Below are 15,208 nucleotides of genomic sequence, written 5' to 3'. Positions count from 1 at the left end.
GCACAAAGTAGATTTCCAAACCGACTTGCCAAAACTCTAGTTTGTTAATAAGAAATTTGTGGAGTAGTTGCCAAACTATTTTTATTGACTCCAACCTAAGTGTATGTAAACTTCCGACTGTATGTGTTAGAAGTATCAGTGAAGCTGTTGAAAAGTTATCATGGTCCCAGATCTGCTTGTCCATGTCTTGCCAAATAATGGTGTTTGACAAGACATCACAAACTGATCTGGGACCAAACTAATGGAAAGCAACACCATGAGATCCTGGTAGGCTTATTCCAATGCATTACCCCCCTAAGATCAACAGGGAATCAGTAGATCGAGTGAACACATAAATACCTAGGAATCAAGATAGACAATAACCTGAAACACAATGACTGTGTGCCCTTGCAAAGGCAAAGAAACTACAAGAGAGATTTGAATTATTTTCACAAACTGAACCATTTTAATGTTGATTGCCATATCTTTCAGCTGTTTTATAAATCTGTCCTACAGTGTCCGGTCCTTTGGTCTGATATGCATGTTTGGAAACATGCAAGTTCAAGACCAAATAGAGCTGCAGCGCTTGATCAAGATGGCGGGAATAGACCGAGAAGTGGTATAGACCAAGAATCAGCCAACAGGCTGTACACAGAACTTGTCCTTCAAAAACTAGACAAAATATTACAGGACAGTACACATCTGTAACGGTTTTCTTCCGTTGAAGGAGAGGAGGACCAAAATGCAGCGTGGTTAGTGTTCAACATGTTTAATATAGACGATAAATGAGAACACTACAAAATACAAAACAACACATGTGAAAACCGAAACAGTCCTATCTGGTGCATAGACACAAAGACAGAAGACAACAAGCCACAAAACCCAACACAAAACAGGCTACCTAAATATGGTTCCCAGTCAGAGACAATGACAAACACCTGCCTCTGATTGAGAACCATATCAGGCCAAACAACAAATCCAAGATAGAAACACAAAACATAGAATGCCCACTCAGCTCACGTCCTGACCAACACTAAAACAAAGAAAACACAAAAGAACTATGGTCAGAACGTGACAGCATCCCCTTCACTCAAGTCTCAGTTGTAGCAGCAACCAGACTAGGGCAAGTATACTTCTTCAGAAGAAGCTCAGGATGAACAGATATTTGAACAGATATATCCAGAGCAATTTACAGAAGCAATTAGAGTTAAGTGTCTTGCTCAAGGGCACATTGACAGATTTTTAACCTAGTCGACTCGGTGAAAGGATTGGACAGTAAATACGTACTGCACTTACTGGAAATATGTGGCCTATTGCATTTTCATATTAATTTAGTGTATTCTGTGTTATGTTTTATGTACTTTGTCTTTTTAGGCACATGACCAAACAAATTCCCCCCTGGTGGGATAATAAAGTATATCTAATCTAGATGTGCTGCTAGATTATTTCTGGGTTGATTATACAGGCCTGTTTATGGACGGCAGATTCTTTTAATAGCACATCAAAGGGAATAGGCTACTGAGTTTCTGTGTGTATTTGAGAAAAATAAATACGAGTGTAGGAGTAGAGCAGGGAAAAGTGGGTTTGCCATGGCTAGATTTCGTGCTTAGACCAGAAAAGAGACATTACGTCAGAATGCGTGGATATATGCCAAAAGGCATTACTACAGCCTTCAGTAAGAGTTGTCCACTAGTGTGATACGTGGTTTTTCAAAAAGAAAAGAGAAAGAGGCTCATTTATTGAACCCCCGTCGTCTCTCAGAACACTCCTCCCCTATCAATTTATCAAAGTTGAAAGCATTCAGTGGTTGTTAGAGATACATCTTTCAAAGTTTCTTTATTTTTCATATCAGAAATAATATCAGTATACAGTATACATAACATGCTGACTAGACCGGGCATGCGCGCATGTTGATTTTGTCCATCCACACCAGACGCGATCAGGACACGCAGGTTGAAATATCAAAACAAACTCTGATCCAACTATATTAATTTGGGGACAGGTCAAAACACATGAAACATGCATTTCGCTAGCTAGCTTGCTGTTGCTAGCTAATTTGTCCCGGGATATTAACATTGGGTTGTTATTTTACCTGAAATGCACTTTGTAGAATTTTCATTCATTTTGAGTGACACAAAATCGTGTTCTCCACTCCGACAATTAATCCACAGACAAAAGGGAAAATCTAATTAGTTTGTAGTAATCTCTTCTTCTTCATCTTCTTCTTCTGTGGACTTTAAATGGAGGTTGGCAACCAACTTTAAGGTGCCTTACCACCACCAATTGGACTGGAGTGTGGACCTCTGAAATATGATCTATCTCCACTTGGGTATATTTCCGCCTAAAAACCAATGAGGACATGGGACATGTGGGAGAGGTGGAACTTGCAGCGCATCAAGTGTCAAAAATAGAACCAAGTTATATTTTAGCTCCTGGCTAGGCAGACTCTTTTTGATGCGCGCTAGGAGTTTGGATTCATTATTGAATAACGTGTGTGTACTTTTATTTTGCAATGAGTGTGCACACACACAACGTGAGCAGTGTGGTCAGCATGTAAGATACCAAATGGACAATCTACAAAAACAAAAAAATGAAATAAGTTTCTCTGCTAGCAAAATTCACCATGAGTATGGTCAGGCAGAAATATGTGTGCTTTTAATTTATTTTGGATAATTAAATACAGCAGTACCTCACAATATCAGGAGAAGGTATATAGTTAGGAGTTAGAATAAAATGTAATAGCATCTCTAAAGGTGAAACTACATCATAACTTTACAAACACACAAATGTAATAAGGTTCCCTCTGCATTAATGTATTTGTATAGTAATGATGTTACCACAACCACCGGTTGATGATGAAACTATACAAGTTGTCATACCTCTCCTGTGACAATCTGAAGGATGAGATTACAGTGGGTCCACTCTACAGCGTGCTCTCTCTTGTAGAGGGGGAATGTCATGACTCTCCTGTGACAATCTGAAGGATGAGATTACAGTGGGTCCACTCTACAGCGTGCTCTCTCTTGTAGAGGGGGAATGTCATACCTCTCCTGTGACAATCTGAAGGATGAGATTACAGTGGGTCCACTCTACAGCGTGCTCTCTCTTGTAGAGGGGGAATGTCATGACTCTCCTGTGACAATCTGAAGGATGAGATTACAGTGGGTCCACTCTACAGCGTGCTCTCTCTTGTAGAGGGGGAATGTCATGACTCTCCTGTGACAATCTGAAGGATGAGATTACAGTGGGTCCACTCTACAGCGTGCTCTCTCTTGTAGAGGGGGAATGTCATGACTCTCCTGTGACAATCTGAAGGATGAGATTACAGTGGGTCCCCTCTACAGCGTGCTCTCTCTTGTAGAGGGGGAATGTCATGACTCTCCTGTGACAATCTGAAGGATGAGATTACAGTGGGTCCCCTCTACAGCGTGCTCTCTCTGTAGAGGGGAATGTCATGACTCTCCTGTGACAATCTGAAGGATGAGATTACAGTGGGTCCACTCTACAGCGTGCTCTCTCTTGTAGAGGGGGAATGTCATGACTCTCCTGTGACAATCTGAAGGATGAGATTACAGTGGGTCCCCTCTACAGCGTGCTCTCTCTTGTAGAGGGGAATGTCATGACTCTCCTGTGACAATCTGAAGGATGAGATTACAGTGGGTCCCCTCTACAGCGTGCTCTCTCTTGTAGAGGGGGAATGTCATGACTCTCCTGTGACAATCTGAAGGATGAGATTACAGTGGGTCCACTCTACAGCGTGCTCTCTCTTGTAGAGGGGGAATGTCATGACTCTCCTGTGACAATCTGAAGGATGAGATTACAGTGGGTCCACTCTACAGCGTGCTCTCTCTTGTAGAGGGGGAATGTCATGACTCTCCTGTGACAATCTGAAGGATGAGATTACAGTGGGTCCCCTCTACAGCGTGCTCTCTCTTGTAGAGGGGGAATGTCATACCTCTCCTGTGACAATCTGAAGGATGAGATTACAGTGGGTCCACTCTACAGCGTGCTCTCTCTTGTAGAGGGGGAATGTCATGACTCTCCTGTGACAATCTGAAGGATGAGATTACAGTGGGTCCACTCTACAGCGTGCTCTCTCTTGTAGAGGGGGAATGTCATACCTCTCCTGTGACAATCTGAAGGATGAGATTACAGTGGGTCCACTCTACAGCGTGCTCTCTCTTGTAGAGGGGGAATGTCATGACTCTCCTGTGACAATCTGAAGGATGAGATTACAGTGGGTCCACTCTACAGCGTGCTCTCTCTTGTAGAGGGGGAATGTCATGACTCTCCTGTGACAATCTGAAGGATGAGATTACAGTGGGTCCCCTCTACAGCGTGCTCTCTCTTGTAGAGGGGGAATGTCATGACTCTCCTGTGACAATCTGAAGGATGAGATTACAGTGGGTCCACTCTACAGCGTGCTCTCTCTTGTAGAGGGGGAATGTCATGACTCTCCTGTGACAATCTGAAGGATGAGATTACAGTGGGTCCACTCTACAGCGTGCTCTCTCTTGTAGAGGGGGAATGTCATGACTCTCCTGTGACAATCTGAAGGATGAGATTACAGTGGGTCCCCTCTACAGCGTGCTCTCTCTTGTAGAGGGGGAATGTCATACCTCTCCTGTGACAATCTGAAGGATGAGATTACAGTGGGTCCACTCTACAGCGTGCTCTCTCTTGTAGAGGGGGAATGTCATGACTCTCCTGTGACAATCTGAAGGATGAGATTACAGTGGGTCCACTCTACAGCGTGCTCTCTCTTGTAGAGGGGGAATGTCATGACTCTCCTGTGACAATCTGAAGGATGAGATTACAGTGGGTCCCTCTACAGCGTGCTCTCTCTTGTAGAGGGGGAATGTCATGACTCTCCTGTGACAATCTGAAGGATGAGATTACAGTGGGTCCACTCTACAGCGTGCTCTCTCTTGTAGAGGGGGAATGTCATGACTCTCCTGTGACAATCTGAAGGATGAGATTACAGTGGGTCCCTCTACAGCGTGCTCTCTCTTGTAGAGGGGGAATGTCATGACTCTCCTGTGACAATCTGAAGGATGAGATTACAGTGGGTCCACTCTACAGCGTGCTCTCTCTTGTAGAGGGGAATGTCATGACTCTCCTGTGACAATCTGAAGGATGAGATTACAGTGGGTCCCCTCTACAGCGTGCTCTCTCTTGTAGAGGGGGAATGTCATGACTCTCCTGTGACAATCTGAAGGATGAGATTACAGTGGGTCCACTCTACAGCGTGCTCTCTCTTGTAGAGGGGGAATGTCATGACTCTCCTGTGACAATCTGAAGGATGAGATTACAGTGGGTCCCCTCTACAGCGTGCTCTCTCTTGTAGAGGGGGAATGTCATGACTCTCCTGTGACAATCTGAAGGATGAGATTACAGTGGGTCCACTCTACAGCGTGCTCTCTCTTGTAGAGGGGGAATGTCATACCTCTCCTGTGACAATCTGAAGGATGAGATTACAGTGGGTCCACTCTACAGCGTGCTCTCTCTTGTAGAGGGGGAATGTCATGACTCTCCTGTGACAATCTGAAGGATGAGATTACAGTGGGTCCACTCTACAGCGTGCTCTCTCTTGTAGAGGGGGAATGTCATGACTCTCCTGTGACAATCTGAAGGATGAGATTACAGTGGGTCCCCTCTACAGCGTGCTCTCTCTTGTAGAGGGGGAATGTCATGACTCTCCTGTGACAATCTGAAGGATAAGATTACAGTGGGTCCACTCTACAGCGTGCTCTCTCTTGTAGAGGGGGAATGTCATGACTCTCCTGTGACAATCTGAAGGATGAGATTACAGTGGGTCCCCTCTACAGCGTGCTCTCTCTTGTAGAGGGGGAATGTCATGACTCTCCTGTGACAATCTGAAGGATGAGATTACAGTGGGTCCACTCTACAGCGTGCTCTCTCTTGTAGAGGGGGAATGTCATGACTCTCCTGTGACAATCTGAAGGATGAGATTACAGTGGGTCCCCTCTACAGCGTGCTCTCTCTTGTAGAGGGGGAATGTCATGACTCTCCTGTGACAATCTGAAGGATGAGATTACAGTGGGTCCACTCTACAGCGTGCTCTCTCTTGTAGAGGGGGAATGTCATGACTCTCCTGTGACAATCTGAAGGATGAGATTACAGTGGGTCCCCTCTACAGCGTGCTCTCTCTTGTAGAGGGGGAATGTCATGACTCTCCTGTGACAATCTGAAGGATGAGATTACAGTGGGTCCCCTCTACAGCGTGCTCTCTCTTGTAGAGGGGGGATGTCATGACTCTCCTGTGACAATCTGAAGGATGAGATTACAGTGGGTCCCCTCTACAGCGTGCTTTCTCTTGTGGAGGGGGAATGTCATGACTCTCCTGTGACAATCTGAAGGATGAGATTACAGTGGGTCCACTCTACAGCGTGCTCTCTCTTGTAGAGGGGGAATGTCATGACTCTCCCGTGACAATCTGAAGGATGAGATTACAGTGGGTCCACTCTACAGCGTGCTCTCTCTTGTAGAGGGGGAGAGCGGGAAGTTGGCTGTTTTATGACGGTCATAAAATAGGCTGGAAATGGTTCAACTGTGAGACTATCGATCACTACAGAATAAGAGTAAATCCTAGACTAGTCTGCAGCTGGAAATTACGTAAGTCTAGTATGAGAATACCGACAACCACTGTACGCCTGACCATCTATACGTCTGACCATCTGTACGCCTGACCATCTGTACGCCTGACATATCCATGACAATAGACACTATCCAGAGCTGCTGCGAAAGCGACAACTACGAAAGACAATATGATTTCTGGGGAAGTTAACCAGAGACTCTCTGATGAACTGACTCTCCAGCAGACGGACCGGCGATTCCAACAGATAAGACAACAACAACATATGGGCGTAAATATATACATTGCAATTATTTTCGAACTGAGAACTGATTTGATAAAATTACAGTCTTCACATTTAGATACGACAAAACACACTAACACACAGAGAAGCCTGCTTACGACTAGTTGGTCTGAGTAGCCAGGCCACTGTGGTGATTATGTCACCCATGCAGGTTACGGAATGGAGCTCCCTCTGGGACAGACAACAAAACCATTACCTGTCCAGTGTGACAGGTGCACTCATAAACATACACAAGGAGTGTTAATGACCGACTGTTTTAAAAGGGGGTCAGAATCTCCCCTCTGATACTACCAGACCTTTACCCCATATTATTTAAACCCTGCTACACTGGTAAATGTGTAGTTACATTAGCCTTGGGACTGGGGACAAGACAAGGGCAACATCTTCTCTAGATTACCCTCTTTTAGTGTCACCCAGAGACGGTACTTAACAAGATGGAGCTGCTGTGAGAGAGGATCTTCTCCTTTCCTTTTAACCTCAGCTTTATAACACCAGTTATTAGCCCTCCTCTCAGCTTTGTGAAGTCCTAGAAGTCCTGTATCTCCTATGTACAGGGCATTCGGAAAGTATTCAGACCCGTTCACTTTTTCCCTATGTTGTTACATTACAGCCTTATTCTAAAATGTATTACATTAAATGTTTTCCTCATCAATCTCCACATAATACCCCATAATGACAAGGCGTAAACAAGTTTGCAAATGTATAAATACATTTTTAAAAAGATTGATAAGTATTCAGACCATTTGCTCTGAGACTCAAAATTGAGCTCAGGTGCATCCTGTTTTATTGCAAAACAGTGTGTTTTAATCAATTATTTGGTGGCGTGAATTTATTTACTAATAAGGATATATTTTTTTATGTTTCACTAATTTTGTTTTTATGAAATTCACTGAGGATGATGTTCTTCCCCTTCCTCCTCTGAGGGGCCTCCACTGTTGTGGGGAAGAAACAAGGTGAGATAGGACTGACTGACCGGTTAGTCAGTGTCTCCTGGCTAACATTGCAGTGAACTGAAGCAATTCTGAGAGTAACGACTAGACTAGAACAATAAAGAGTGGTACTGTCGAATACAAACAAATCCCTAACTCATTTACACCCTGTGTTCTGTCAAGCCCATGGCAGGTAGTGAGGGTTGTGTTAAACTTCCATTGTGAGACTCTTCTTCAGTATAGACTCCTCAACAGGTCACATGTCTAAGTCTAAGGTGTGTGGGTGTGTTTTACGCTGCGACTTTGGGTATATTCCTCCCCAGGCCTCACATCCTCTGTGATGATCACAACGTTTGATTGGCATCCTGTTATTTATCGATGTTTGCCCTGCAGCCGTGTGTGTGTTTGCGTGTGTCTGTGCATGCTTTCTTCTGTGTATTTTTTCTGTGTGAATGCATGCATATACACACGCAATGTCAGCGGCCAGGGGTCAGCGGCAATGTCGGCAACCCACCCGACCCATTTTGAAACACGGACCAAGGAGTCTAACCCATGCAAAAGTCAAGAGTATTTTTCTCCAAACAACCCATGGCACAATGAAAGTGCTACACTCTTATCTCACATGTGATACATACCCATCTCATGTGTGTATGATGCACACGTGTGTGTCTGGCTTCTCAAGCTGTCCTGTATGATGTCCTGTATGTCTCTCCAGATATTATCTAGGCAGGAGGCCCGTGGTGGTGGTAGCTGACCCTGATATGCTCAGACAGATCATGGTGAAGGACTTCAGCACCTTCCCCAACAGAATGGTAAGTCAGTTTCTCTCGATGATTACCTTATTGATGCATTATGACAAAGTACTTTTTCTGCTTCTTTTATGTAGCAAATCAAAAGAAAATGATCTATTTTGAACTGCTTATTTTTAAAGCAGTTTTTGACAAGCTACCTGATGATAATATCGAGTTGGGCTATGAAATCTGTACTCTTGTTTGAGCCAGGTCCCTAAATATCATCAAGGAATCCCTTTTTAAAGTAGTCAGTATATGGTCTTCAATTCTGAAACGTACTTCAATGCAAACCCCTGCAGTGAGCAGGCCCTCTGTAGTCACCAGTGTCCTTCTACTGTGAACCTGTAATATGTTTCCGAACTAAAGGAGACACATTTTTAGAACACACTCTGACTATGTTCCACTGCATTGCAGGAAGAAAGATGATGTGTCTCTAAAGTTCAGGCTTAATGATTTTGTTCAGCCAATAGCCTTTGTCTAGGAGGCTCTAGAGATACAAGCGTTTCTGTCTGAGAGCGGAGGGGACTAATGCCATCCCACGGCAGCAGGGTCACAGCTAATAGTAACATGACACATGTATCAAACAGAGGTCAGAGGTCCCAGTTGCTTTCATCATCCACACGCCATATTGGCTTAGAACTTGTCCAAACCAAAAACCATGGATTTCAGGCAGTATCCACGCTGGGTTAGAGGCTAGAGATACCGCTCACAAGGGACAGGACATGGACACAAACAAGAAAGAATGCTACAACCGCAGACAAGGCATCAAACATGCAAAGGCCAAAATGCAGCGTGGTTATTTATAAACATCTTTAATGAAAGATGAAAACGTGAACACTATACAAAATAAGAAAACGTGGAAAAACCGAAACACCTAACTGGTGCAAAACACAGAGACAGGAACAACCACCCACCAGATACCCTAACCTAAAGAATATGACTGCCTAAATATGGTTCCCAATCAGAGACAACGATAAACACCTGCCTCTGATTGAGAACCACTCCAGGCAACCATAGACTAATCCACACACTAATCCAAGATGGCGTAGCAGTCGAACGTCTTGTCGTGTCGTGTCCCTTGTATATATCGTTTTTAAAATATTTTTTTAACATATTTTTCTTCGCATATCTTTTAAAACATTTTGTTAAACCTCAACTTCTAAATACTCTCCTGCAACCCGCCTCACCCAATGTAGCTATTTTCTTCTAAAGTATTTATATCTACTTTGGATCCGGAACCCCTCAACTGAAGCTAGCCAGCTAGCTACCAGCTAGCTACCAGCTATCAGTCAGCAAACCATTGCTAGCAGTCTTCAGCAAACCGGTCATCAGCTAACCTTTAGCTTGGAAAGCTCTCGCCAGTTCGAACAACGCGACTCTAACCAGAGCATGACGGACCTATTATTTTTTATCCCCGGATTCCCACCGGATTCCCACCGCAAACGGAACATTTTCAGCTGGATTCCTCACAACTAGCTATCTAGCTAACCGCAACCCCGGATGATAACTACTGGCTAGCGTTTCCACCCACTTAGCTTGAAGCTAGCCCGGCCAGAGCTCCTGTGCTACCACCGAAGCATACTCCTGGGCTACAATAACCGGACCCACGACCGGTCTATCGATGTCACCGCATGAAGAGGAATAAACAGACTCACCCCATCGCGACGTCCCCCAAAGGCTAACTTTCTAGCCCTTGCTATCTCCTTGCTTGCTAATAAGGCCTGCTAACTGCTAGCTTGTTTAGCCCCGGTCCGCTAACTGCTACCTTGTTTAGCCCTGGCCTACTAACTGTTAGCTTGTTAGCACAGGCCTGCTAACCGTCTGAATCGCCACGTCCCAAACACTCACTGGACCCATATTTACTTTCTCTCTTTTTGATTTTTAATTTGTTTGTTTATACCTTCCGGTAACCTGCCTCACCCAATGTGATACGGGAATCGGCATTATTTTAAATTTTTAGAACACACTCAAGAACCTCCAGAAGCTAACCAGCTAACTAGCGACAAGCTATTTAGTCATTGTTAGCCACTGCCAACTGTTTTTTAACCTGGATAACACTCGCCTGCCCCATCCACCGCTGCCCCCTGGACACTGATCACTTGGCTACATAGCTGATGCATGCTAGACTGTCCATTAATCACGGTACTCCATTCTGCTTGTTTATGTTCTATCTGTCCGTCCCAGCCGCACTCAGGCTCTGTGTGTAGTTCATCCGACCCTCCCTGCCTAGCCAACACCATTTTACCTGCTGTTGTTGTGCTAGCTGATTAGCTGTTGTTGTCTCACCTACTGTTTTAGCTACTGTTTTAGCTAGCTCTCCCAATTCAACACCTGTGATTACTGTATGTCTCTCTCAAATGTCAATATGCCTTGTATACTGTTGTTCAGGTTAGTTATCTTTGTTTTAGTTGACAATGGAGCCCCTAGTTCCACTCTTCATACCCCTGATACCTCCTTTGTCCCACCTCCCACACATGCAGTGACCTCACCCATTACAACCAGCATGTCCAGAGATACAACCTCTCTCATCATCACCCAGTGCCTGGGCTTACCTCCGCTGTACCCACACCCCACCATACCCCTGTCTGCGCATTATGCCCTGAATATATTCTACCATGCCCAGAAATCTGCTCCTTTCATTCTCTGTCCCCAATGCTCTAGGCGACCAGTTTTGATAGCCTTTAGCCGCACCCTCATACTACTCCTCTGTTCCGCGGGTGATGTGGAGGTAAACCCAGGCCCTGCATGTCCCCAGGCACCCTCATTTGTTGACTTCTGTGATCGAAAAAGCCTTGGTTTCATGCATGTCAACATCAGAAGCCTCCTCCCTAAGTTTGTTTTACTCACTGCTTCAGCACACTCTGCTAACCCTGATGTCCTTGCCGTGTCTGAATCCTGGCTCAGGAAGACCACCAAAAATTTGGAGATTTCCATACCCAACTATAACATCTTCCGTCAAGATAGAACTGCCAAAGGGGGAGGAGTTGCAGTCTACTGCAGAGATAGCCTGCAAAGTAATGTCATACTTTCCAGGTCCATACCCAAACAGTTCGAACTACTAATCTTGAAAATTACTCTCTCCAGAAATAAGTCTCTCACTGTTGCCGCCTGCTAACGACCCCCCTCAGCACCCAGCTGTGCCCTGGACACCATTTGTGAATTGATTGGCCCTCATCTAGCTTCAGAGTTTGTCCTGTTAGGTGACCTAAACTGGGATATGCTTAACACCCCGGCAGTCCTACAATCTAAGCTAGATGCCCTCAATCTCACACAAATCATCAAGGAACCCACCAGGTACAACCCTAAATCTGTAAACAAGGGTCACCCTCATAGACGTCATCCTGACCAACTGGCCCTCCAAATACACCTCCGCTGTCTTCAACCAGGTTCTCAGCGATCACTGCCTCATTACCTGTATCCGCTACGGAGCCGCAGTCAAACGACCTCCCCTCATCACTGTCAAACGCTCCCTAAAACACTTCTGTGAGCAGGCCTTTCTAATCGACCTGGCGCGGGTATCCTGGAAGGACATTGACCTCATCCCGTCAGTTGAGGATGCCTGGTCATTCTTTAAAAGTAACTTCCTCACCATTTTAGATAAGCATGCTCCGTTCAAAAAATGCAGAACTAAGAACAGATATAGCCCTTGGTTCACTCCAGACCTGACTGCCCTCGACCAGCACAAAAACATCCTGTGGCGGACTGCAATTGCATCGAACAGTCCCCGCGATATGCAACTGTTCAGGGAAGTCAGGAACCAATACACGCAGTCAGTCAGGAAAGTTAAGGCCAGCTTCTTCAGGCAGAAGTTTGCATCCTGTATCTCCAACTCCAAAAAGTTCTGGGACACTGTGAAGTCCATGGAGAACAAGAGCACCTCCTCCCAGCTGCCCACTGCACTGAGGCTAGGTAACACGGTTACCACCGATAAATCCATGATTATCGAAAACTTCAACAAGCATTTCTCAACGGCTGGCCATGCCTTCCGCCTGGCTACTCCAACCTCGGCCAACAGCTTCCCCCGCAGCTACTCGCCCAAGCCTCTCCAGGTTCTCCTTTACCCAAATCCAGATAGCAGATGTTCTGAACGAGCTGCAAAACCTGGACCCGTACAAATCAGCTGGGCTTGACAATCTGGACCCTCTATTTCTGAAACTATCCGCCGCAAATTGTCGCAACCCCTATTACCAGCCTGTTCAAACTCTCTTTCATATCGTCTGAGATCCCCAAGGACTGGAAAGCTGCCACAGTCATCCCCCTCTTCAAAGGGGGAGACACCCTGGACCCAAACTGTTACAGACCTATATCCATCCTGCCCTGCCTATCTAAGGTCTTCGAAAGCCAAGTCAACAAACAGGTCACTGACCATCTCGAATCCCACCGTACCTTCTCCGCTGTGCAATCTGGTTTCCGAGCCGGTCACGGGTGCACCTCAGCCACGCTCAAGGTACTAAACGATATCATAACCGCCATCGATAAAAGGCAGCCGTCGTCATCGTCTTCACATCTGCCAAGGCTTTCGACTCGGTCAATCACCATATTCTTATCGGCAGACTCAGTAGCCTCGGTTTTTCGGATGACTGTCTTTCCTGGTTCACCAATTACTTTGCAGTCAGAGTTCAGTGTGTCAAATCGGAGGGCATGCTGTCCGGTCCTCTGGAAGTCTCTATGGGGGTGCCACAGGGTTCAATCCTCGGGCCGACTCTTTTTTCTGTATATATCAATGATGTTGCTCTTGCTGCGGGCGATTCCCTGATCCACCTCTACGCAGACGACACCATTCTATATACTTCCGGCCTGTCCTTGGACACTGTGCTATCGAACCTCCAAACGAGCTTCAATGCCATACAACACTCCTTCCGTGGCCTCCAACTGCTCTTAAACGCTAGTAAAACCAAATGCATGCTTTTCAACCGTTCGCTGCCTGCACCCGCACGCCTGACCAGCATCACCACCCTGGATGGTTCCAACCTTGAATATGTGGACATCTACAAGTACCTAGGTGTCTGGCTAGACTGTAAACTCTCCTTCCAGACTCATATCAAACATCTTCAATCGAAAATCAAATCAAGAGTCGGCTTTCTATTCCGCAGCAAAGCCTCCTTCACTCACGCCGCCAAACTTACCCTAGTAAAACTGACTATCCTACCGATCCTCGACTTCGGCGATGTCATCTACAAAATAGCTTCCAACACTCTACTCAGCAAACTGGATGCAGTTTATCACAGTGCCATCCGTTTTGTCACTAAAGCACCTTATACCACCCACCACTGCGACTTGTACACTCTAGTCGGCTGGCCCTCGCTACATATTCGTCGCCAGACCCACTGGCTCCATGTCATCTACAAGTCCATGCTAGGTAAAGCTCCGCCTTATCTCAGTTCACTGGTCACGATGGCAACACCCATCCGTAGCACGCGCTCCAGCAGGTGTATCTCACTGATCATCCCTAAAGCCAACACCTCATTTGGCCGCCTTTCGTTCCAGTTCTCTGCTCACTGTGACCTGAACGAATTGCAAAAATCGCTGAAGTTGGAGACTTTTATTTCCCTCACCAACTTCAAACATCTATCTGAGCAGCTAACCAATCGCTGCAGCTGTACATAGTCTATCGGCAAATAGCCCACCCATTTTTACCTACCTCATCCCCATACTGTTTTTATTTATTTACTTTTCTGCTCTTTTGCACACCAATATCTCTACCTGTACATGACCATCTGATCATTTATCACTCCAGTGTTAATCTGCAAAATTGTAATTATTCGCCTACCTCATGCCTTTTGCACACAATGTATATAGACTCCCCCTTTTTTTCCTACTGTGTTATTGACTTGTTAATTGTTTACTCCATGTGTAACTCTGTGTTGTCTGCTCACACTGCTATGCTTTATCTTGGCCAGGTCGCAGTTGCAAATGAGAACTTGTTCTCAACTAGCCTACCTAGTTGAATAAAGGTGAAATAAATAAAAAATAAAAGACTTACCTAGAACACTCAACTGAACACAACCCCATAGACTACAAAACCCCTAGACAAAATAAGACACATAAATCACCCATGTCACACCCTGGCCTAACCAACATAATAAAGAAAACACAGAATACTAAGGCCAGGGCGTGACAATAGGTGGAAGGTGGAATCCTATTACACTGGCTCTGACACTTGTTGTATGTGACAGGGCTTGAAGACGATAATGGATTCCAAAGGGAAATCTAGCCATGAGCTGCCTAACGATGCAGAACACCCGAACGAGCTAAATCCCTTTTATGCTTGCTTCGAGGAATATAACACTGTGCATTGCATGAAAGCCTCTGTTTTCCGTATGACTGTGTGATCTCGCTCTCTGTGGCCGATGTGAGCAAAACCGTTCAACAGGTTAACAATCACAAGGCCGCCAGGCCAGATGGACTACCAGGACGCGTACTCAAAGACCAGCTGGCAACTGTCTTCACAGACATTTTCAATCTCCTTGTCCCAGTCTGTAATCCTAACATTTTTCAAGCTGGCCACCATTGTCCCTGTTCCCAAGAGGTCCACGGTAACCTACCTAAATGACTATCGCCCTGTAGCACTCACATCTGTAATTATGAAGTCCTTTGAAAGGCTGGTCTT

General features: G+C 45.4%; 1 protein-coding gene across 3 annotated transcripts in view; it reads left to right on the top strand.

The window, feature by feature from the left end:
• The window catches only part of tbxas1 (thromboxane A synthase 1 (platelet)), a 165,952-nt gene that overhangs the window by 79,793 nt on the left and 70,951 nt on the right, over window positions 1-15,208 (top strand). For all 3 annotated transcript variants that reach the window (XM_052466012.1, XM_052466013.1, XM_052466014.1), the window contains exon 5: window positions 8,523-8,619. In XM_052466012.1, the coding sequence (XP_052321972.1) occupies window positions 8,523-8,619 (97 nt within the window). The remainder of the gene's footprint in view (window positions 1-8,522; window positions 8,620-15,208) is intronic.

This window comes from Oncorhynchus keta, chromosome 17, assembly GCF_023373465.1.
Source record: "Oncorhynchus keta strain PuntledgeMale-10-30-2019 chromosome 17, Oket_V2, whole genome shotgun sequence".
Taxonomy (NCBI): Eukaryota; Metazoa; Chordata; class Actinopteri; order Salmoniformes; family Salmonidae; genus Oncorhynchus; species Oncorhynchus keta.
The sequence above is the reverse complement of the archived record's forward strand: the minus strand, read 5'-3'. Positions and strand labels throughout refer to the sequence as shown.